At 42.9% G+C, this 23,996-nt stretch overlaps 1 protein-coding gene across 1 annotated transcript in view; it reads left to right on the top strand.

Moving 5' to 3' along the window:
- Positions 1-23,010: 23,010 nt before the first annotated feature.
- The window catches only part of DENND1B (DENN domain containing 1B), a 149,273-nt gene continuing 148,287 nt past the window's right edge, over positions 23,011-23,996 (top strand). The window contains exon 1 of the mRNA XM_084211590.1: positions 23,011-23,197. Within this exon, the coding sequence (XP_084067716.1) occupies positions 23,181-23,197 (17 nt within the window). The 5' untranslated portion in view covers positions 23,011-23,180. The remainder of the gene's footprint in view (positions 23,198-23,996) is intronic.

Here is a 23,996-nt window from a genome sequence, read left to right on the forward strand (position 1 = left end):
TCAGGAGTTGTGGCTGGAGCTGAATTGGACACTCAGCCCAAGTATGATCAAAGCTAAGGTACCTTTTGCTGCTCCAAAAAAACTGAAACAACAACTTGGCTTAGGTGATCTTCTCTCAATGAAAGAAGGGCTTTCAAAAGCACTCACACCTCTGTTTCTGGGCCTTCTAGAAGAGCTGAGCAATTACCTGTCTGGGTGGGCAAGCAAGGGCCTTGAGAAAGCAAATGCCTCATGCCTAACTGCACTTACATTGTCCATCTGTCCATGAAAATAACACGGTATTCTCAAATATCTAAAAGCTTGATAAAATCTGTTCATCAGGCCTGGAGCCAATGGGTTCTTAAGGTGGTTTTTTTTTTTTTTTGAAGCATCTAAACTAACATTAAGTTGTCAGGTGGAGGAAGGCTGTCTCAGGAGATAAGAGAGGACAGGGAGCTGTACCTTCTCTGTGAATGTTAAAGGGCTGTGGTGGTTCTGGGCAGCAGAAGTCAATAAGGTTCAGACAGCAGTATTTATTTCAAAGGTGATGTTCCCATACCATCTGGGATTAATACATGCTACAGAATGATTCATAAAACTGCACGGAAATGATGTATGTTTATCCAATACCTTTGGCACTCAGCATTATTCATAAAAGTGTAAATGTTCTGTTCCCTTTGAAATAGGGACTTACAGTGTATAGGGTTCCCTGCTTCTTGTTAGCATCTCATCTAAGCTAGGAGTGGACAGGGAACAGTTTAATTTCTCCTGTGTCTCAGGGGAAGGGCAGATCAGTCTACTTCTGCATTATCCTGCCTACCAGTGGTCCTAGCTATAAAGTTATAAATGGTAATTTTTCTGCTAAAACTGCTCTTGGATGAGTTGACTATCAACTATGCAAAAGAGTTTGGTATTCACTATAGAAAAATGTAAAACAACAGCACTAGAATTCTCCCTGGACTGTATTTAAGCCCTTTAAAACTACCACAAATGTTACTGAAACAATCAGCCCCAAAACAGCCCCCAACATTTTAAGGCAAAACAAGCCCTGGGCAAAACTAAGTAGAGCCTCAGCATTCATTATACATTACAGGATGCTTATTCCTATAGCTGCAGGTGATCTAGGTACTCCATAGCAACAACCTTGAAGCATTTAAAAAAAAATTGTATCATTAAAAAGTAATAGTTGCTGGGACTCTTCAAACACAATTTTAATACTTGACAGACTATTAGAATTTTGGAAACTGAACTTTATTTTTATAGTCACTCTCATGACAAAGGTTTTTAGCAGAAAACTTTTTACTCTTAAAAACCCATAAAATAATACTCCCCAAGTGAAGGACTGGGGTTTCTTACAATGCTTTTTCATGCAAACTCAATCCCAGAAGGAGCAGCTACACTTTACCACAGGCAGCTTTGAGCAGTAGAGCTGGGGGGAAATGGCTGCACAGCCTGTTGGTGCATTCAGACCATGATTAGAAAATTGAATGAGAACCTCAAACTTGTCTGAATTAGGAATTTATGTGGAAAGTCCTATCAAAATGAGCAACCCAGCCACAGAGTATTTCCGAAAAATGTCATTTTACAAGTCAAATTAAAAATCCCATTTTACAGGACCACTCATGTTTACCATGCAGGTTAAAAGGCATTGAGTGCCCTTTGTCAATACCCTCAGTAAACAGAAGTGGGAGGTTAGTCTCACACTTGCATTCCATACCCAGGGATCCAAAGTCACACACAGCCTGACATGACAGTTTTCTGGTACCTGGTGACAATGCAGGAGCTGCCCTCGGGGTAGCTCTGTGATCCTGAGCTGTTTGGTCAGTCATCTGGGATGCAGGAAACCAACTGCGACATTTCTGCAGCAGAACAAAAAGAAATGGGGGAACTTCAAAACCTCTCATGAAATAGTTATTTTCCGCCTTGCTATGGCATCTGCTAAACTTGTCCTTCTTCATTTGGAAAGTATGGATTGCTCTGCTGCTGGGGATTGAACTGAACCTGGCATGGGTCCACGGTATCCACCCTGGGAGCTGGGACTAGGGCTCTTCCTTGTGCATTAGTCCAGACTCAGGAGGCTGAAGTGGACACTCAGCACAAGTAATTGTGTGTGTGCAGAACAGCAGAGCTGTGCTCAGCTTGTAGCATTAGCACATGTTTGGTTTTAGTATAGGTGAAGGGATGCCAAATCAAGTGAATGTACCTCAGGGCCAGAAACAGGATCCTGTTGCTGGGCTGTAAGATGGCCTCACATAGCACTCATGTTAGCGAGGGAAAGAAGAGCTTTTCTCCCCAAAAGTTAGATGTTAGGGAAGCAGCTACTGGAGCTGCATTGCTTCTGAAAGCACTGGGAGTGCAAAACCTCAGTGGTGGTGGCTCTGCTCTGAGGGCTGCCTCTGACTCAAATGAGTGGGAAAAACTCATCTGGAGCTGGTTTCTGTGATGGAGGAAATGGGGCCGCCTTCCTTTCAGACTGAACTCCTGCTCTGTTCACTTCAATACATTTCTTGTTCTGGCATTAGTGTGCTGGGCAGCCGGGCAGGGACCTGAGCACAGACTTTAAGTGTATTCAATCTGTGCAGAACAGAACAGCTGCAGTGAGCAATGCCAGAGCCCAGGCCACCAAGCAGCGACCCAGAGCATCTGCTCAGTGCCTCCCCTGAGCACCAGTGCTGTGCTGTAGCAGCTCTCTGGTACTGGGAAAAAATGACCCTTTTCATTGATTGAGGGGCTGATGCTTCCAGAAAGCCATGTGTGGCCTGGGGGAGACTGCAGTGACCTGGTACAGGTCTGAGAGGGAATGTTTGTGCCAGGATCTGATCCCTCTCCTTAGTGTGTTCTTGCTTGCTTGCAAGCAGATGCTCTCCCTGTGCTTGCATATCCTGCTTGGGAAACTAATTCAGTGTCTGTGTGGTGGAAGCAAAGGTCTGAGATGCTGAAATAAGAATGAAGGCTGCAGCACCTCCTCAAAGGAAGCGTGCCAAATGGACTCTTAATCCCTAAATAACTGGTCTAGTAGAACACAAAATAAGGTGCTCCTGAAACAGAAGTTCAACTGTTGCCCCAGAAAATTATAATTTACATGTTTTCTAAAGAAATCTCCATCTATTGGGCCATTTCTCTTGAGCCTGCCCTTCTCAGTAGCTGAATTATGGTCCCTTCTAGCTCCTCTGGAAAACTTTCCCTCACCTCAGAGGTGGAGCTGCTGGAGTGGCCACTGGCCAGAGGTGATCCTGCTCTTCCTCTTCTGCCAGCTCTGGAAATTGCCTCACCATCTGTGGGGCTTGTTCAGAGCACTGAATTGGCAGAAAACTACCTCCTCTTTAAAAAGGGAGCTTTTTAAAGGTTCTTCCAGATGAGCATGTTCATTTGCTACTAGGAAAGGTGTAATTTCCCTGTCCCTTGGCACTCTGTTGTCTGACCAGGATGTGGGTGCCAGCACAAGCTGGATGGGCAACGGAGAATACACAAGGACTCATCAAAAATCATCCTTTTTCCAGACCAAGATGGGACTCCTTACTGAAACAGCCCATAAGGATGGTGGACTGTAATATATACATTGGTGTAGGGAAAATCCTTGAGAATGAAAGACGAAATCCTGGCGTCATTAAAATCAGTGGAAAAATGTGCTGAATGCCATTAAAGTCTTTTACCATAAAAAGTAGGGGTGTCCATTAACCCATCATGGTTATACCTTCAACCCTTATGACTTAAGAGCAATTTGCTGGTTCAGGTTTTTATTTTGTTTTCTGGTAACTCAGAAAAATATCAAGCACCTGTCGCTATGGAACATGAAAGAATACAGGCGCACACTGCTGCTTTCAAGGTGAAGAGCAAAAAGAGGAAGTTTATTTTCTGACTCTAACATATATAGCTTTCCAAAAGTGACAGTGGATTGGAGGGTGACAGTGCCACCTCTCCAATGACACTGGACAAACTAACAATCTATCAAAGTTCTATTCTTCCATAAAGGAATGCAAAACAATGTGCTATTTACAGAAAGCGTGTGAGAAAGTTCTCTAAAAAAGAATGGCAACATCAGAAGGCTTAGAAAATCTTAAAAAATCAGGGCAACAAAAGAAGGTGCTCTCTCAGCCAGACACACTTTAAAAGGGAAAGATAAAGACTTAAAGAGAATTATTAAGAGCATGTAGTTATCACATAATGCAGAAGTCTGCATCTCTGAATTAATCATTATAAACCTTGATGTTCTTGCAAACCACCAAAGTCAGAAGAGAGCTCGTCCCTTGTTTTCCTGTTAGACCATGGGATAAGACATGCTTACCCATGTGAAGTTTAGGTTTCCCTATGCTGCAGCTTGAGGCCATGTAGAAAATGTGGTCTTTCTGTTTTTTTGTTTAAAAATCTAAAGCTGCACTCTTCCCATTGGATGGGCTGGAGTGCTAAAGGCACTCCAGTTTCAGCTTCATGGAGCCTGTGGTGACAATGCAAATGCAAAAACCTTTTGCAGGATTTGAAACACAGATTATATTGGTATTATATAGGACATTGGGGACATAGGAGTCATTTGGCATTGGCTTCATACTGGCATATTTATATTCACGTTTTTCTATTTATGATCGCTTAGGAATAGGATCAGGAAATGGATATTGAAGCATTACTTGCCAAAAGCAAAGACGACTGAAACAGATGACGTGATCTTTAGAGTAATTTTGTACAACTGGGGAAAGAGAGGAGTAAAGGAGAAAACCAGTTTACATGTCAGTTCTGTGAACTTCAGAATAGAAAGGCCAGAAACTACAGTGAGAAATGATCTGAAACAGTCAGCAGCATTGCTTTATTGTGAGAAATGATGATGATAAACTTGGCTACAAAGACAGTGAGAAATTTTGTGGTGTAAAAGATCATAGTCCAGAGTTACCAGGTTCACAGGACTGAAATCAGAACTGAAACTGGATGCCAGCAGAATCAGACACTTTGGCTCCACAGAAGAAAACTGGGCAAGAATAAAGATTTTTTCATCCAAATGCCATGGCTCCAGTCCCTGACTCTGAGAAAAACATGCAGAAGAGCTGGGTTATTGTTTTCCCTGAAGATGTCTTGTACAACTTGATAAAGCACAATAAATTGCATTTACTTATTAGGGTGTTTAGAATAGGGCAAAACTCTAGGCTAAAGATAGGAGCATGGGCTGTAGGTTTGGAGTGACCTTTTCAGTTGCTATTTTCTGCCCTGTCCCAAGAAGCTGCACTGTTATTATCCTTTTATAATTCACTTCTCTGAAAAGAAACCTTATTTCCTCTTTAAATCTCCATGAAGGCTACTTTTTTTTTATGCCAGCTCCTTGAACTGTTGCTATTATAACTTAAGCTAAAAACTTTTGGTAGCAGCAGCTTCAAGGATAGTTGGGATCAGCTGCCCTCCTAGCCTTGGTTTTCCCAAGCTAGATGAACTACTTGCTTCTTTCTACCAGAAATGTCATCTGGCATGAGAATATTTTGTTTCCTCTATTCTGTGTTGGTTTTGCTAGCTTCTATTCTTACCAGCTGTATCAGCTTCTGTTCTTAGTCCTAAAATACCTTTGGAACTGGTTGTCCTGTGGCTACTTATGAAGTCTTTTCCCTACAGTTTTCCTCACTTATCAATTCCAGATAGTTTTAGCAAATTTTGTTTAAGAAAATTCCAAGACTCTAGTGTTAATATTCTGGATGACTAAAGTTTTTTCACTTAGTTTCCCTTCCTTAAAATTTGCTCTTATGAAAAAAAAATCATAGTTAGAGACCAAAATTTGTTTCTTTTTCCATTTAACTAAACTTAACCAAGTTACGATAATTCAAATTTATTTTGCATGTGCAGCTCTCTTACAGCATGATTTCTAGAAGGCTGATGTAACCTTAGTTAGTTTGATAATAATTTCATGAAGAAATCTGCCAGCTGCCAAGTTCAGGAACAACTTTTTCACATCATTAGTAGAAAACACTGGTTCAAGTGAGCAAAATTAAGATTGCTCACTATAGATTTCTTGTTAGTGTTCATCTTCCCATATGAGTGGGTTTCAGTAATAGGTTATTGAAGTGATCTTAGCAGAACTTCTTCTAATGCTTCTTCCACATTTCGAAAAGCTTTATATCTTTAACTATGCTGGCCTTGCTTATCTCATTATAGTTTATTACATCATTGATAAATAATTCTACCTCCCTGTAACAGGTTTCTTACACACCTTTTGTTTCTTAATGCTAGCTGCAGGTACCTGTACTGGGATGAGGGTGAGGGTCCCTTGGTTCTGAGGGCCTCTATAATGTCTTCAGTCAAACATTAGCAAGTTTCTTTTCATTTTTCTAGTCAAATTTCTTGTATTACACAAGACAGTAAGGGCAAGCACCCGTTTTCAACCACATTGAAGCTTTATACAAATATAAATTTGGATGTTTAATGTCTATTGAGCAGTTGAAGCAGATTGCCACAGGTCCAGGACTTTATATGCCCGTGTGTATTGACTCACTGAGTACAGAGTGGTTATCCACGTGCAGGAGCTCTGCTCTGCAAGTGAAGTGGTTACATCAGCCTCCAGCCTGCTATCATCTGAGATGCCCTCAAATGAGTAAATATTTATGTGATAATTAATCACAATCACAATATTTCACAATGACTATTTTACTGCCTTTTTAAAAAAGCCCAGTAAACAACTAGGAGTTTGCAGAAGGATGGCTTGTTCCCTAAGATCTGTTGAACTGGGAAAAACTGTCTTGTAGAAATAAGCAACAGATCAAGATAGTGTTTGATCTGAAATACTGGGGCAGCAGTGTCATTGCTGTGGTCTGAGGTTGCAAGAGTCTCGCTCAGTGCTATGCAAATAGGTTATTTAATCTTCCAGTTCTTAGTTCTCTGCCCAGGAGATAGAGAATCACATTTAGCTTTCTCATAATGGTAGCTTGTTGGGATTAATTTCTGCAGGCTGCTGAATTTGGCAGACGAGGATCTTCATAAATCAGACAATCTAGACATGAATTGCAATCTGGACTCCTCCTTTGGGACCCCTTTGGAAGGCAAATACATTGAGACATTTTCTCTTGGGTTATTCTACAGCAAAACTGCTATAGAAATACTAGTCAGTTTAACTTTTTTAGCCTTTTCAGTATGTCCTGTCTCTTACAGAACCTCTTATTCCTGACAAAATGATCAGAAAGTTGTGTTTTGAAGTGTGGACTGTTTGTTCCTCCCCACAGTTGTTCAGGAGTCATCCTGGCTTGCTCATGTGATCGTGTGCCCAGAGACCAGCTGCAGTTTCAAAGTGGATTTGCTGTGCAGCGGTAGAAATCTCTTGGAAAATAGGTAATCTGATATATTAGTTTGTATCAAACCATGAGGGCTATCATTCAGGCTGTTCCTGGTCTGCATCATCGTGGCTGTCAGCCTGATATCCCTTCTAATCAGCTGGGTAGACAGGGTTTAAAGCCTCAGGCATGTATATGAAGTGGAGAAAGAAGCATTACTCCAAGGCTGCCTGGCAAAAGTATCCTTCTCTTGTCAATGGGGACAAAAAGAGAAGGATGGAGGTCACATTGAGGCTTTTTTTATTTTGTTGTGAGGCTGGGGGGGGTTGTGTGATGATTTTTTTTTTTTTTTGAGGGGGTGGGAGGGGAAGAAAGGCAGTGGAGTAGCCTTTGCCTGTAATTGGCTTAAGAAAGTGCTGTGAACCTGTAATGTACCTCTGTGTCCTAACCTGCAACAGCAAACTGAGATAGTGCTAAACCTGACCCTGGGGACTGGGATGTGGGACTGCTGTCACCTAGGTCCATTTCTTAGAAACACTGTTAGTAAGTGTGAATAATGTAGCCAAGCTCTCAATGATCTGAGCTAGCTAGATCTGAGCTTCTTTTTTGTCAAGTTTTGCTAACCACAAAATCTGCCAGTCACCACCAAAGCACATGAAATGCTTTGCAAGAGAGAAAAATATATGCCAGATTACAAAGGTAAGATTTTAAATATGCAGCTATCTAGATAATTTGGAATACTGGAAATATTCCTGAAAATACTTATGCATATACTTAACCTTAAGCATACCCATAATTCTATTAACTTCAGTGGGACTATATATATTTCTAAAGTGAACCACCTGTGTGTTTGAGAAGACAAAGCCATTAAGCTTCTCTGCATGCAGAATTTGATCCTGTGACTAAGTCTTTGTGTATCATGCTGTAAATTTACCCTGAAGCTTGCCATAAAGTCAGTGCTTTTAAAGAGTATATTTGAAGAGCTCCAGTAGAGTCTCAAGGCAGTTATAATAGTGTGTATTTGATTTACAGCATGCCATTGAATTAGAAGGGTATTTGAAAGAGGATTTATGTTAAAATAATATAGACAGTGATTTAGAGCATGGATTGTGGCCATAACTATGGGCAAAACAGAAGAGGTTATTGCAGCAAACAGCTCATTGCCTTCTGCGGGAAAAACACTGAAGTAGAAAATTTGGAGATTGTCATCTTGGCTGAGCATATCTGTTAACTAAAAATACTGGTCAACACATGGCTTTTCAAAGTACAGAGGACTTTCAACAACATTTTGTGTAACCAGCACTGGATAGAATTATCAATGAGCTGGAACAGTGATTTGGAAAGGAGAACCATGGAATCAATAAACCAGCTGGGACAACGAATCCAAGCAATATACATTTCTTGGAAAATGACAAAGCATTTTGGCAATAAGTGCTACAAAAGAAAGTCGATCTGAGAATTTTGCCAAATTCCTCAACAATACTGAGATGGCTCCTGAATAGACACATGCCTTGACCTGATTAGTAAACATTTGGGTTTTATACAAAAAATCTAGAAATTAAATCTTAAAATAATAATTTCAAATCTTTTTTATGACTCTCTCGATTGCTCTCAGTATTGTTTTCCTAATTTCTTATTGGAAGCTTAAAATGTAAAGCTAAAATATCAGCTGGTATAAATTACCTGACTTTTGTGAAGATGGGCTGGTATGAACGACATGGGGCTTGATCTGTCTCCTTCAACATGTCTATCCCCTGCCTTGAATTACAGTCTCTTATTTTGGATTTAAGTGGATTTTAAGATACACAAGGCTGCCCTGAAAAACTAAAGCTTATTTTTAACATAATGCTGAACTTTCTGTACATTTGTAAGGCGAAAACAAAGAGAACCCCCTTGGCCTGGACTTGCACTGGCAGACAGGCAAAGACCACAGTGCCTCATTTGGTGACAGCGCATCTGAGCGAGCCCAGAGAGCTTCCTGTGGCTGTGCCAGAAGGTGTGACGGGCAGAAAGGCTGGGACTCTGTACCACTTCATGGTTTGGATTGCCCTCTCTGATCCTGATACAAACAGCTGATTAGGGGGTTGCCAGGCTTATCGGTTGAATTCTCAGATTCTGGTTTTGGGGGTTTTTTTAAATGCTAAAACTCAGAAAACAAACCAGTGATGATCCTCTGTGGATCCTCTACCCTTCTATCCTCAGCTCCCTGCTGAGAGAATCTGGTCAGGCCCCTTCACCCATGGAAAAGATCATATTCATTCTTACGGCCTGAAGTCCCTGGGTAAAAGCTTCCTGGATTCACTGGGAGAGGCAGCACTGCTTTCAGTACCAGCAGCCTCACGGGTGAAGTTACTCCCCAGGACTGTAAGGATCCAGCGGATAAAAACTGATACAGGACAAATGCCAAGGACAGAAAGGTCTACGCAGTGAAACGATGCATGAAATATTAAGAGGGCGGTGTTTGGCAGCTTCATTAGGAGGCCAGGGGAAGCATTCTGCACACCAAGAAAGGATGAAGGCAACTGTGTCTTGGAAACTTGACAAAGAGATCTTTGTGTTCTCCTCTCTTGTTTGGTTTAACATCGTCACACTCCTCTCTCTTTCCCGGAAAATGCTCTCAGCCACAGCAGAGGACCCTGTGTTTCTGTTTGGGTGGATGTGCAGGTCTCCCTCCATCCCCTACCCCTGACACACTGAATCAGTCTCCTGCTGGATCCACATGGATTCACACAAACTATGGAAGTGGACAGAGGGAGCTCTCCTGCTCTTGTTTCAGGCAGGCTGTATATTCAGCCAGACATTTCAAGATCAATTATTCTCAAATTTGAGTTTATATACAAGCTAGTGAATGAAAGGTTTTGAAAACTTGAATGATTTTTTTTTTTAATGGGAAAACACAACTTTATGCCAGTGCTCAAGGGATGATGTGTGCCTCAGTCCAACATGGAGAGAGTTGATGGCAAGAGCACAGATGATGAAGCCCATAAATAAGTGGCAGCAGAGCTGCTCATATATAGCAAAAATAGTGCTGGACATTGAAGAAAATTAACTCCCCACAAAAAGAAACTTGAAAACATAATATGGAAGAAAAAAGTAGTCCAAACAAAATTATTTTGATGATATTTAAGAAAATAGAATAGACAAGGTTGAACTGGATTTAATCAGATCACAATTCCTTTTTTTGCATGTGAAAATTTGAAAATTTCAAAACCATTTAGTAATATAAACTTCTTACCCTAAAAGTGGTTGCAGAGAATATTAAGAAAATGTTATTTGAAACAGAATTCTAATTAACATTAGAATTAGAATTTTAGAACTCTAATTAACATTCTCAATGTACTTTATTAACATTATAGACAGAAAAAAAATTACAAATTGTAACTATTTCATAGACACAATGAATAGGCAGTAAAATCTAGAGAGCTAAGGACAGAGAAAAAAATTTTAAGGCAAATTAATCATAATGCATTGAAGATATTTTTCTACTTTGTTGAAGCAGAAGTAGGAAACAGCATTGCTGCTGCTTGTCACAGAAAAGCATCCCATTTCATATGGAAAAAAGAAAGGGCAGAAAGGCCTTCTTTTGTCAGAGGCCTTTAAGAAATTTCTCCCCACTAGTACTCATCCTTTAGGCCCCTTTGTCTCTTTCTCAGGCACCTGTTAGTTAGCTCCTTGCTGGTTCTGCAGAGGTAAATCCCCTGTGTTAGAAGGAGAAGACAGCAAAGGAAGCAAGGCAGCACAGAGACCTTGCACATCACAGGTCAACCAGGGCTTGTTTAGGATCCTATTTGCCTTGCAATCCAGCTGCAGGACAGATGTTTTCAATACAGCCTCTTCTAAAGCTCTGAGAAGATTGTAGATTTCAATGTTATGCTATCAAGGAGAGTATTCTCTGTTGGCAGACATTTTCATGGTCTGGTTCTAGAAATGCATTCTCTTGGATGCAGAACTGCGAACAGTCACCAGGAAACAGGGATCCCTCACTCGTCCCTAGCTAATGCACCTGGGGTTAGTGCTTGGTTTTACAGTGCAGGATGAGTTCAGCAAAAGAGTAGCTATGGAAGCAGAACTGCCATACTTCAGTAATTATTTTGAGTGATGCAGATCTCCCGTGTAGCTGCATACAGCAGATGGACTGGAGGGATGCTCGTTTGTTGCTTGCATTAAAGGTGGTTTGTGCTGATTCTTCTGTTGCAGGGAGTGAAAGCCTGCAAGTGTTTGGTTCCAGAAGCGCAGTGAGCTTGCTCTCTTTGTTTCTGAATGAGTCCAAAACAAAATAGGTAAGACAAATATCTTTACTGGCAGTGGATGACTGCTCATCTGCCATATGTGTGATGAAAGAAGATTTATGTCATGGGTAATGCCCAGATTTGTTGAAAATATTGGTTGACTTCCTCAGCAGGCCAGAAATCATCTTGCAATAAAACACAGTATGTTATTACTTCTCTGCGTTACTGCTGTTACAAGCTGATGACTGCATGATGAGAAATTTAAATTTTTCAGTGATAACATTTAACAGAGGCAGTCTCAGGAAAACAGCAGAGACAATTGTGAGCATTTGGGTAAGTGCATGGGCACTGCAGTTAGACTATTTCAAGAATCCCCTACTGTATCCATCATAAAAACAACCTCTATGATGTGAGAAGATTGATAACACACTCCGTATTGTAGGTGATTTTCATTCAGTCTGTAGATTCCAAAAGTGAAAATAAGTTGCATCACATCAGAATCACAGTATATCATGGCTCCAGGCTAAACTAGAAATCTTTTAAGGAGGTCCTTCAGTTGAAAGCAAATTTTATTTACTTAACTAATGCCTAGAAATGCCCTATAGTTTTACTGTAGAAAGGAGTCCTTTCTTACCTCTTTTTTTAAAAATTTAATTAAATTTTTTAATTTAAGCGTACTGAATGCTTGTCATCCCAAGCTTATACACTGAAGAAAGAAACTCCTTTTGCAAGATTCTGACTGTATTTTGTAACACATTAGAGGAACTCTCATATGGATTACATCTCCTGAGTCTGCTGGTGCCTGACATATGTTCTGTGAAAAAGAAAAATGACACATTGTTCTGTAAAACTATTCCCCGTGTCTCCCCACTTGCCAAGTTTACTATACATTATGTGAAGGGAGAAAAATGTCCAGAATATTTCAGAAAAAGTGGAACAAACAATTGCAGTTGATTGTGACAGCAATGAATATACTTGTAAGTGTAATTGCTGGTATCAGGAATATTCTTTAAGCTCTTTGAAATGCTTTCACTTGGCATATTTCAGATTGCCTGGTTTGTACCCTGTAGAACAGGCCCAGCCCTGTTTATAGATAAAATCTGAGTGTTATTCAGGAATACTAGGTGTGATGAGCAAAGCATGAATTATAGATAACAGCTTTCACAATGCTTTCTGAAATGCACACCAATGATGCTCTGCCATAGAAACCTGTATACAAAGTACCACATTTAACAGTTGGCATTAAAGAAACTTAGGACAAAATAGAGCAGAAAGAACATGTCCTTGGACTAGTTTATAGAGTGCAATTACATTTTAATGTGTAAAAGGCTCTTGAATGAGGAATTTTAGCTTTGTTTTCTCTGGAGATTGCAAGAGAAATCAAAAAATTGATCCTTGGAAATGAGGATTTCAAAACTATTGTACTCCAACATAGTCCATCAGATCTCATGTGGTACTTCTGATGCTGTTTGGATAGAAACATGCAGAGATTAACTACTTCAAGAAGTGGAGGTGGTAAGGATGCAGTGATCCTCTCCTCCTTTAGGGTCAACACCAAATTCAGGACTTAAGGTGATGCCCTCTTGCTCGGTGTCTTGTGGTTTTAGGCTCAGTCCCATTGTGTCCATCCACATTGTCTGGCTGACTGCAGTTCAGCACAGCTATAAACTGCATGCTGCAGTGTGCATGATGAGGTTTCCCACTCATGCTGCAGTGTGCATGATGAGGCTTCTCTTTGGTATCACACGTTTTTGCAGGGATATTTGGAGTGTAGACATGTTGTGGGCATGAAGATGAATTTTTGTTTAGTCCTGTTTTGAGAGCTTCTTTATCCCAGGCCCTGACATTCATAGAGAATTTCAAACGCCCTGTCCACTAGAACGGTGACAGGGTCATGCACAACCAATCCAGAAGGTTTTTAAAGTGTACTGAGGACATTTTGTTGTGGCAGGTGATGACTGAACTGATTGCTGGACCCATTACACACAAAAAAGAAGAACTGGTTGAAAAGGTGAAGGTCAAGGCCGGCCTTGGCTGCAATGACCATGGGAGTTGGCAAATCCCCATGTGAGACAGACTAGGAGGAACAAGGGGCCCAGGAGAGCGAGTCAGTCTTCAAGGACAACCTCCTTAGGGCACAAGAGGAGTCTACTGCAATGTATGGAAAGTAAATCAGAAGTAACAGAGGAGGAGTGTGGGTGGAGAGGGGACTCCTGAGCCAGCCCAGATGCACACGGAGCACACTGAAGGAGGAAGCAGAGGTGGCAGCACAGAAGGTATTCAGAGACACTTCTTGAGCATGCAGAGAAAGAGCTGCAAAACCCAAAGCTCAAGCTGAGCTGAAATTAGCAAATGATGTAAAGGGTATAAAAGGACTTCTTGTGCTTATATGCCTGGAAAGAGTGGCCAGTGTCAGCCTGGGTCCAGTGACCACACAGCAAGTCTGTTGTGATGAGGCAGGTTCAAGGTCGAGCCAGGAAATCAAGCCAGTGGGTCAGGATCAGGGAGGCAGGAGACTGGGCACCGACACAGCTGCAGCACAGCTGCAGTGTTGCTCAGGCAGAGGCCAAGTGCAAGAGCCTCAGCTTGAAAGCAGCTCCCAAGGGATGGAGAGGCAGGCAGGCCTTTGCTGAGGTTGTCTCTAGCTTAATTCCCAACAAATAGCTCAGATCAGCAAAAAGGCTGACCTTGAACTCGGTCAAATAAACTCCTGAACCAACTAAAATCCTGGCAGGGGGAGTTGAATCAGGGCCCTGATGCACTGCAGGCTGGGGATTTGCTGTGCAGAAATCAGTATTGCAGAATAAAACCTGGGGGACCTGGTGCTCCAGGAGCTGCCTGTGAGTCAGCAATATGCTCTTGCAGCAAAAGGAGGCTGACAGCACTCCAGGCTCTGTGAGCAAAAGGCCAGGCAGCCTCTGAAGGGGAGGCATTAGTCCCTCTGTTTGTTTACTCTGCCCCAGTTTGGGCTCCTCATCGTGAGAAAATGACACACTATTGCAGGGCCAGGGGTGGGCTGCCAGGATATTGTGTGGCTGGAGTTTCTGAAGAGGGGGCAGCAGCTGAGAGAGCTGTGCTCGTTCAGCCCTAAGGAGAAGTGGCTTCAGGGAGAACCCCCCTGGTGTGGGCAGCTGCTGAGGGGGTGACGAGAAGATGGAGCCCAACTTTTCCCAGAGGTGGACAGAGGCAGTAAAGATATGTTGAAACATGAGAAATTTTGACTTGATAGAGTAATTTTCTTTTTTGCTGAGATGGTTGTTGAACACTGGAGTGAGCAGGATGCCCAGGGGTGCTGCAGTGTCCCTCACCCTTGGAGATGCTCTAAGCCAACCTGCATGAGGCCCCAAGCAGCCTGCTCTGAGCAGGAACCAGAGGGGAGGGGACCATCCCACCAGTGGGATTTCACATGGCAGCAAGGTGCTCTGGTGTGGTGTTAAAATGCAAGTCTGAGGACAGAGGTTTGTACTTAGCAACACTTCTAATTCTCAGGAACACGTACACGTTATTCTGCTCCAACATCTGTTAATAATAGAATATGAAGCAATACGACTTTCTAATGGAACTGTTGAGAAGAGCAACAGATGGAAAATTCTGTGCAAAATAAGTCATATCAATATGATTTAATTTTTGTGTTTGCCTGGGACTCTGACAACGAAATGGCCTGATTCTGTGGCAGAAGTACAGCAACATTTGAGAACTGCTAGGAGCCCTGTTCCCTTCACCACCATGGAGGAGCAAAGCCCTGAAATACAACAGCGAGGTGGCTCCAAAGGCTCACTGCTGTCATCTTTCTGAACTCTCTCAGGCACAACCTCTCAAATGCCAAACAGCATGGTGTTCCTACCACTCCTCTGCTCTTAAACTGAATCTACAGCTCCAGTGGTTAGGCTAGGCAGCAGGACTAACTCCGGGAAATAAAGCCATCAGCTGTGTTAATGCACTAGGGCTGTACTGGCCCAAGGACAGCCCAATGGCCTTGCTCTTCTGGAGCTGTCACTTCCTTCTTCTGCTCTCATTTTACTTAGCTATTAAACTCAAGAATTTCTTCAGAAAGCATACTGATACACATGGAAGTTTATTGTATTAGTTAATTACGGGGATTATATTCCATCTGTTGTGCTGAGAGCCCTCCCATCCGCTTTGTGTCTTTGTATCTGATGCAGTGGTGAATCAAAAATGGCAAATGCATACAGGGATAACCCATCTGCCTGAAGTATTTGTAGCTATTTAGCACACTGGCAATGGGTCTGTGGTCCTTACATCTCTGAATGAAGAAATAGAAGATGTATTTGATATTTGATTTACATATGATCCAGTTGCATAACAAAGTGTTAAAACAAACAGCAGTGTAGAAGTCTTCCTTAAATACCTGCCATATACCTACATTAGGATTCATACACTATACAGGGGTATACTTTTTCCTTTACAGAAAAAAAATTAATTTTGTTAGAGGGAATTTACATATTCATAAGAAGAAAATTTGACATTGCTGAGTTACCTTATGAGCAAAGCACCCTCAACAAGACATGAGGACAAATCACTGGCCAAGAAACCTGGCACTGGGGCCTCCCCATTATGTCAGCCACAACATTAGAAAAGGGTCAGGGATATTCTGCAGGATCGCTTGATAGAGGAAACCCTACAGTGATTTTTAATCTTTTAATGCAAGTAAATATAAAAATACACTGGCTATCTCTATTGGCTATTTGTAAATAAATACTGTTTGTAGAGCTGAGAGTCTGTTTTTTTTATAACTAATTTCCATATAAAATTTCTGTCAGTATATACTCTTTTACATGTATGCCTGTGCATAAATAGGGCCTTAATTCATGGCAAGTAATTAGCTGGAAACTGTTGTTTTAATATTTAGGATTCCTTGATTTACTGCTTGAAATTTTTTGGTAGAAATAGCAGACAGTTTCTAAAGCAGACTAGAAACTTTTAACACATTTTCATTTCAATAAAGGTCAGTTCCTAATTTTGTGTACATTTGGCCTTACCACATGAACTCCACACACAGAAGATTACAAGAGTAAGGAATTTTTATGTCTGATAACAAAAATCAGTTTCACACTGCTCTGAATAGAACTTTTTAAAAAAGCTCCATCGTAGTTTTAATGAGTACCAGATTAATCAGGTAGCCTGCAACCTGCAGCATTTAAAATATACATTTGAGAAGTATGAGGAGTATATTCTTGCCTAAAGAGAAGAACTGAATTTATTCAGTAAGAAAGCGTTCAATCTGGTAAGAAACTTTTACTTGCAAATGACTTGAATGAGTGATTTCCTTCTCCTGAAACCATGCATATTGAAAGATGCTGCCTGACCCTGCTGCTTCACTAAAAAATTATTCCTTAAAGCAAACTGTCTGCTGGGCTGAAAAAATCTCAACAGTAATCACTAAGTGTGGGAAAGAATTGGGTATATTCCCTTAATATTGCCAGAAATATTTCTTGAAACTTTCTTGGAGTTTGTGGGTTTTATTCTATGCAAAAGAAAGAACAGCTTCTTTCTTTTTTCCATCTTTTGTTTCTCTGAAGTTCCTAACAGGGAGGCTGGCTGCAAGGTGTCTGACTCGCATCTGAGCTGGAACTGGGCAAAGACCAGCCCTTGTTTTCAAACACTCCTATGAATAATCAACATCCACGGGAAAGCATTTGATATTTGCTGGCTGAAGGCTGGATTTGGGCAGCAGACCTGAAAGGTGATTTATTCAACTGTTAGATTCTGCCAGCTGTCACTTCTGAATTAGAAATAAATTAGAAATAGAAATTAGAAATCCACCCAAATTTTCTAAATTGTCTACGAACTGAAGTTAATATGCATAGAAATATTACTTATGTTTAATTTCTAAATTAATTTGCATCTAAACCATTAATAAAGCATCCAGACTTCATAGGTAAAGCAAATGTCTGGTAAACTTTACAAAGGCTTGTACATATTTACTAAATGCATACTTCACATCTTCTGCAGATTATGATGCAAATCCATCTAACAAACAAAAGGTATTATGGATCAGACTGCAAAGATTTGCAAATACTACCAGTAAACCAAATGCTGAGCTAATACAGCCGTATCATAAACATTTACATTTTGAGTGTCTTATCTCTCAAAGCTCTGTAGTTTGAAGTGATGTTCATAAAAGTTCCCCCATCTCCTTTGTTAAACTTGTAATTAAAGCTGACCTAATTATGAAGATCTGCTATCTCAGGCTTGTTGGGAGGACACATTGATTAGAAAATCAAGGAAACCTCATTTCCATTCAAGCAAAGATCTCTGCCCAGGAGTCCACTGATTAATTAATGAGTGTGTTTACCTGGGTGTGTGAGTTTGGGCAGGTTAGCCTTTGCACATAGCCTGGCTGCAAGGACAGTGACAGCTCTGGAATGCAGCATCCCTGAACCTTAATGACAACCTAGCATGAGCATCACATGAAAGCATCATCATCTGCTCTTTAGCAGGAAAACTTTGAGCCCTTTACAGTGCATTTTTGAATAAATAACATTGAAAGGTTAAAAAAGATGTTTGTATGATCATGTAAGGAGTCAATAAAAATGTGGAATACTTGTAGATGTGTATAGTCTATATATATTTAGTTAATAAACTAAAGTTTATTTATTTATTTAGTATACATATATAAATGTATACTAAATATATATGTATTATTTAAATGTATTATTTATAGTATTTAGTTAATAAAGTCTACAGGCTTCTTGAAAGAGACCGATTTCCAATCTTGAAAGAAAGTATCTTTAAAGAAACTGAGTGATGAAATCACATAATGTAGGTATGTCATGTTTTTTTAAAGTACAGTATTTTGTCTTCAAGTATTGTCTCGTGACAATATTATGGCTAAGGAGTTTAATGGGGAAATTGATGTTTGTGAATTTGATCGTTTGGAAAACTTTGCATGGGGGAGATGACGTAGTTACTCCTTTAAAACTGGGAATGGGTGTGTGTAAGATTCAAACAAAGTGATAAAAACCCCAAACCTCCAACCCCATTAAAACGGGGCTGAGAGCAAACTCTCATTGTAAGAGATGCTTTTCAAGTCTGTGAGGTGTGACAAGGTGATTATGTTGTTAGGAGATGAGTGATAGCCGCTGAGATAACATAAACCTACTGTAACTTATTTGGAAGAACAAGGACTAAAACAGACCCAAGTACACTCAGGGGTGAGTGGAGAATTCTTGGTACAAGGTATAAACTGCAGATCATATCAAAGTATTCTAAAAAATATTTATTATGGCCATAGAGTGGGAACCTTAATAGGTTTTGATTTTGCCATTTTTGACAAACCCATTGGTGTTCCCAGGGGAGAACATGTCTTTCAGCAAGCTCTGCTAACAATGTTCTGAAGGAAATCCCTTTATGGGTTTCAGGAGCACTTAAGAGGAAGATCACTTTATTAGTAGTATGCTTTACTATTAAATGAATTGTACCTGGCAAGTGAGGACTCCTGTGATACTTAAGATTCCTTAACTGACAATATGTCTGCTCCAGCTTCTGGTGATGATAAGTGTTTTCTACCTCTCAAAGCCTTGCTGGAGTTATTTGGGATGGGAGATTTAGATCTGTGCAGAGTTGAATTCAGTCAGTGAACCCCTAACCCCTTCAGATGGGAAATTCAGTTTCCTGCGCTCCCTGTGAATCTCCCTGCACAAAGCATGGGTGCTTGAAGTTTGCATTAGAAGGATTCAAATTCCCCCATGCTAAATACTGAACAGAATAATTTTTGTCTTCAGAGGATTTGTGATTTTGCCTTCCCTCTGTCCCTTTTATGCCTTCTGTGCTAAAAGAAAATCACTACATGTGTGAACGTAGTGGTATCAACTTGAAAAAAGTAATTGGCTTCTCATGGAACTTCTCTGCCTTGCTCTAGCATTTCCAAGTGACAAGATGTGTGGCCATTTTTTGTCTGTTTCTCATCTCCCTTTTGGAGATTTTAACCCTGCTTTGCACCACTTTTATAGACCCAAACCCACATGGTTTTGATTTGGCAGAGAATGGCAAATTGCTAACAGAAAAGATGTGATGTTTGTTTTGGCATTTTGCTTGGTGTTTTTCATCCACATCCCTTGTTGTGTCCATATTGAGCTTGGTTGTAAACTAGAAACTATGCTCTGTGGGTTTTTTTGACTGATGACAAATCTCATGAGGTTTGGGAATCCCATGAGGTTTAGTAAGGCCAAGTGCAAGGTGCTGCTGGAATCCAGAAGGGGACACCCAGTTGATCAGAGCGATGGAGCACTTTTCCTGTGAGCAAAGGCTGACAGAATTGGGTTTGTCCAGCCTGGAGAAGTCTTTGGGGTGACCTAATTGCAGCCTTCCTGAAAGGAGCCTACAAAAAACATGGAGAGGGACATTTTACAAGAGCATGTAGTGACAGGGCTAGGGGGAATGGCTTCAAAATGAGACAGTAGGTTTAGATTAAGTATTGTGAATAAATTATTTGCTCTGAGGGTGGTGAGGCACTGGCACAGGCTGACCAGAGAAGTTGTGCATGCCCCTATCCCTGGAAGTGTTCAAGGCCAGGTTGGATGGGGCTCTGAGCAGCCTGGTCTAGGGGAAGGTGTCCCTGCCCCTGGCAGGAAACTTGGAATGAGATGATCTTCAAGGTTCCTTCCAACGTAGGCCATTCCATGATCCTTGAGATGGAGCTGCCCTGATGGCACTTCCATTCTCCTCTTGTCCAATTCAGATGAAGTAGATTTTTGGATATTTTTTCATTTGGCCTCTTACTCCAAAGCATTAATAAATCTGGGAGAAGATTAAGGCTCGTAGGTCCAATTCAATTTACATGAGACCTCTTTTACTGCCAGTATGTAAGAGCTGAATTGTGTCAGCATCTGTATCAGTTTTAAAGCTCCTTTACATTATTAGACTGGGGAAAAGATGACTAATGAATATTCACCACGGGTAAACTGCAATGGAAGATTGAGTAGGAATCTTCATCTCTAAGTTACCTGTTTTTCAGTTGCTCCTATCTACAAAGCAAATGCTCATCTCCCCCACCTCCTGTGAATCCTCTTATATCAGTTCCTATGCTAATCTTTTAGATATAATTTAGGTCAAGGTCAGCCATTTTCATGTTATGCAAAACTTAAAGAAAAAGGCTTTGTGTCTTTTGGATTACATGTAGAACAGCTAATTCTGAAAAGACCACGTATCAGTTGCTTCATGGCTCTAATTTGGAATGGAAAACCAGAGTAAACTCCACTCACAGCTTCAGAATATACTAAAGTAATCCCTTTTCTGCATATCTAGAGGTTTTACTTTCAGTTTTTCCTTCTTTCTTGATTCTCTTCCAAGGAAAAGCTGAAACCAAGGCAGTAGCGAGAGGTGATTTTGAACACTAATACCTTTCCCAAAACATCATCTTTCATTAAAAGCTGCTGTGGTTGCAAAACAGTCTTGAAAACATGAACTAAGTGTAACCTGGGCAGAGATGTCTGCTTAAGCTTTCACAGAGTCTGAAATAATAGCTGTGAGAGATGTGAGCCTCATTTCAACAGGGTGCTCTCTCATATGCCTTCTATTTTAAAGTTGAACTCTCTCTACTCTTCCTGCTCTTCCAGGCAGGCAAGGTTTAGTCACTGCATGCAGTCAATTTACTCCAGTGACAAGGCATGTATTTACTTTGGGAAAGAAACCCTACCTATTTTTTCTCCAATTATGATAAAATGAAATCTAAGGGACCCAATGGTCCTATCTGCCAAGACAGACCCTAGCCCAAGAGTGGCTGGAACTGCATGGTAGATCAGCTTGACAGGCTGCCAGACTGCAGAAGTGGCAAGCATCAGCAGCTTAAGAGAAGAGAAAAATAAACATACACTAGACTTATAAAATATTTATTATAATTCAAAATAAAGATTTACTGAAATCCTGGGTTTTTTTGGAGGTGGGGTGTTGGTTTTTTTTGGTTTCTCTTCTTTATTGTACAACTCAAATGGAAATTTACCACAAGTAAAACGTCTCAATATTTGGATAACCATCTGATCCAAATTCAGTCTTGTTAAAGTATTGGCCTTTTTTTTTTTTTTTGCAGAAGAGACTTTCATATTCTGTGTGCTTTGCAGTAGGTCTGGGGGGAGAGATGGAGGGCAGAAGTGGAGGCAGGCAGAAAAGCAGAAGTACTGACATGACTGTGGTGGTGTCCCCTATCCTTCCCCATGTGCTTCTCCTCCTTTTGGTCCTGCAACATCCCCGGGTGCTGGATGCTTTGCTGTTTCCATCCCCTTGCTAGAGCAGACATGGGCATTGCTCCCTTCTCTCCAGACTGATCCCACCAGAGAAGTTCAATTTAACAGTGGGTGAATTAACGCTGCTTGCTGTGAGGGCCTCTGATGGTACACAAAAATCCACATTTAACTGTTTTTTTTTCCTAAAAAGCCCCTGAGCTACATGAAGTGCGTTGTTACATGCTAAGGATACAAAGCCCCAAGCAATTCATTTACTTCAGTGGGAGTTGCAAATACTGGCTGCTAAAACACAGCCAAAAATTACCACAGAATGAGGACTGGGAAAGCAAGTACTTGAAACCCAAGACAATCCCCAAGCTAAGGTTACTGCTACAATGTCCAGTTCTTTTTGGTGCACATCTATTCGGTTTATTATTAGTTAATCTATGTCCTCTGAGGTGTGTAGGATGTACAGTGAAGCCAAAACAATATTGGTTTGGAGAAGTTAATATTTGTAATTTCCTGACTTTTGAATATTTGATTTTTCAGCCCCAGTAATGCACTAATGCTGTTTTATGTGTTTAATATATAATTGGCTTGATTTTTTTTTTCATCTTTTCAACTGTTGATACGATGATTAGCTTCTGGAGGAAGAGTGAAAAGAATGACGTTTTTTCTTTGGCCCAGTACCACCGAATCTATTTTATGCACTTTTTCATTACAGTGTTACTATGTTGGTGAGGGAAACTTGGTGTAGGTGGGAATTTGGCTGCTCAGTGCCTCTCAGATGAATGAGACTTGGAAGCCTCTCAAGGACGGTGTTATTTTTATTTCCTTTCCAAACTCGAGGGAAGCACTCGAAGACTGAAAGCTTTTTATGTATGTTTACAGGACGGTGGGTTTGCTCCAGCCGTCCCTGCTGCACCAGCTCTTCAGCGGTTTGGGACAGTGTTTGTTTAGCACTCGATAAAACAAAAAGCTAAGCAGATTACAGCAGGTTAAATTAACATCTATGACCTTTAGTACGAAAAGCTCCCCTTTCCTGCTGTGCATAAAGAACGTGAAAGAGCCGCTACGATGTGTCAGTGCACACACGGCCGGACCCACCCTCCGAGCGGCTCCAGCGGCGGGTGCAGGTGCCCGTGGGGGACACATGACGGTCCCCACGCGCTGCCCCGGCCACCCGCCGGGGCTCGGGCCGGCTTCGCAGCGCACCTGCCGCGGAGGCCACGGGCCGCCGCCCTCCCCCGCCGCCCTCAGGTGACACCAGCCCCGGCGGCTCCCCGGGCCGCCGCGGAGCTTCCTGGTTCCCAGAAGGTGCCGGAGCGGCTGCAACAGGAACTGAGAGACGGGGGAGGAGGCGGTGCCGCGCTCCGCCGCAGTCGCGGCCCGAGCCGGGGGAGCGGAGCGGAGCAGCCATGGGCCGCCGCCCGCCGCGGCGCTGAGCCGCCCCCGCCGCCCAGCGCTCCGCGGCCGGCGCTGCCCCTTCGCCCCTGCCGGGCGGGGCGCTTGTCCCTGGGGGCGCCGGGGCCGCCTCCGGGGCCCGCGATGTGACCATGGACAGCAGGTTCAAGTGAGTGCTGAGTGCGCGGGGCCGCGGTGGGGCTGTGGGGCGCGGCGGACCGGGCCGAGCCGAGCCGAGTCCCCGCGGCGGACAGGCGGCGAGCAGGCCCCGTGGCTGCCCCGGTCCGCCGGGCCCGGCGCGCGGCGGGCGGGGACGGGAGGAGGGGGAGCCCACCCGGCGGGAGCGTGCGAGGGGCCGGGCGCGTCCGCCGCGGCCGCTGAGTGACAGCGGGAAGGGCGGGTGGGAGGCGGCGGGGCCGGAGCCGGGGCGAGGCGGGACCCGCGGCGCGGGGGGAGCGGCGGCGCCCCCCGACCCGGCCCGCGGCGGCGGAGAGGAGGAGGAGGAGAAGGAGGCGGCCGCAGCCCCGCCGGCCGCTCCCCCGCCCCACGCCGCCTCCCGGCCCCGCGGCGGCCCCGACATCGCCCGCCCGCAGCGGCGCGGGGGACGCGCTCGGCAGCCGCCGGCCCGGCCGGGCAGAGGCCCCGGCGCCGGTCGGGCTGTGCCCGGCGAACGGGGCCTGTGTGGGGGTGGCAGCGCGGTCCCGAGGCCGCCGGGCCCAGCAGAGCTGCCCGCAGTGCTCCTGCCCGCCGCCGGCCGAGGCTGTTACAGGCATCCCTTTAGGAGATCACAGAATTGTCAGGGTGGGGAGGGAGCTCTGCAGATCGCCCCGTCCTTTCGCCTTGCCAAGGCAGGGTCATTTAGAGCAGGTGACACAGGAACACTTCCAGGTGGGTTTGGAACGTCTCCAGGGGAAGACTCAACGACCGTCCTTGGCCTGCCTGTTCACTGCTCTGCCGCCCTCAGTGTA

The sequence above is a fragment of the Fringilla coelebs genome, assembly GCF_963513975.1.
Source record: "Fringilla coelebs genome assembly, chromosome: 9".
NCBI lineage: Eukaryota > Metazoa > Chordata > Aves > Passeriformes > Fringillidae > Fringilla > Fringilla coelebs.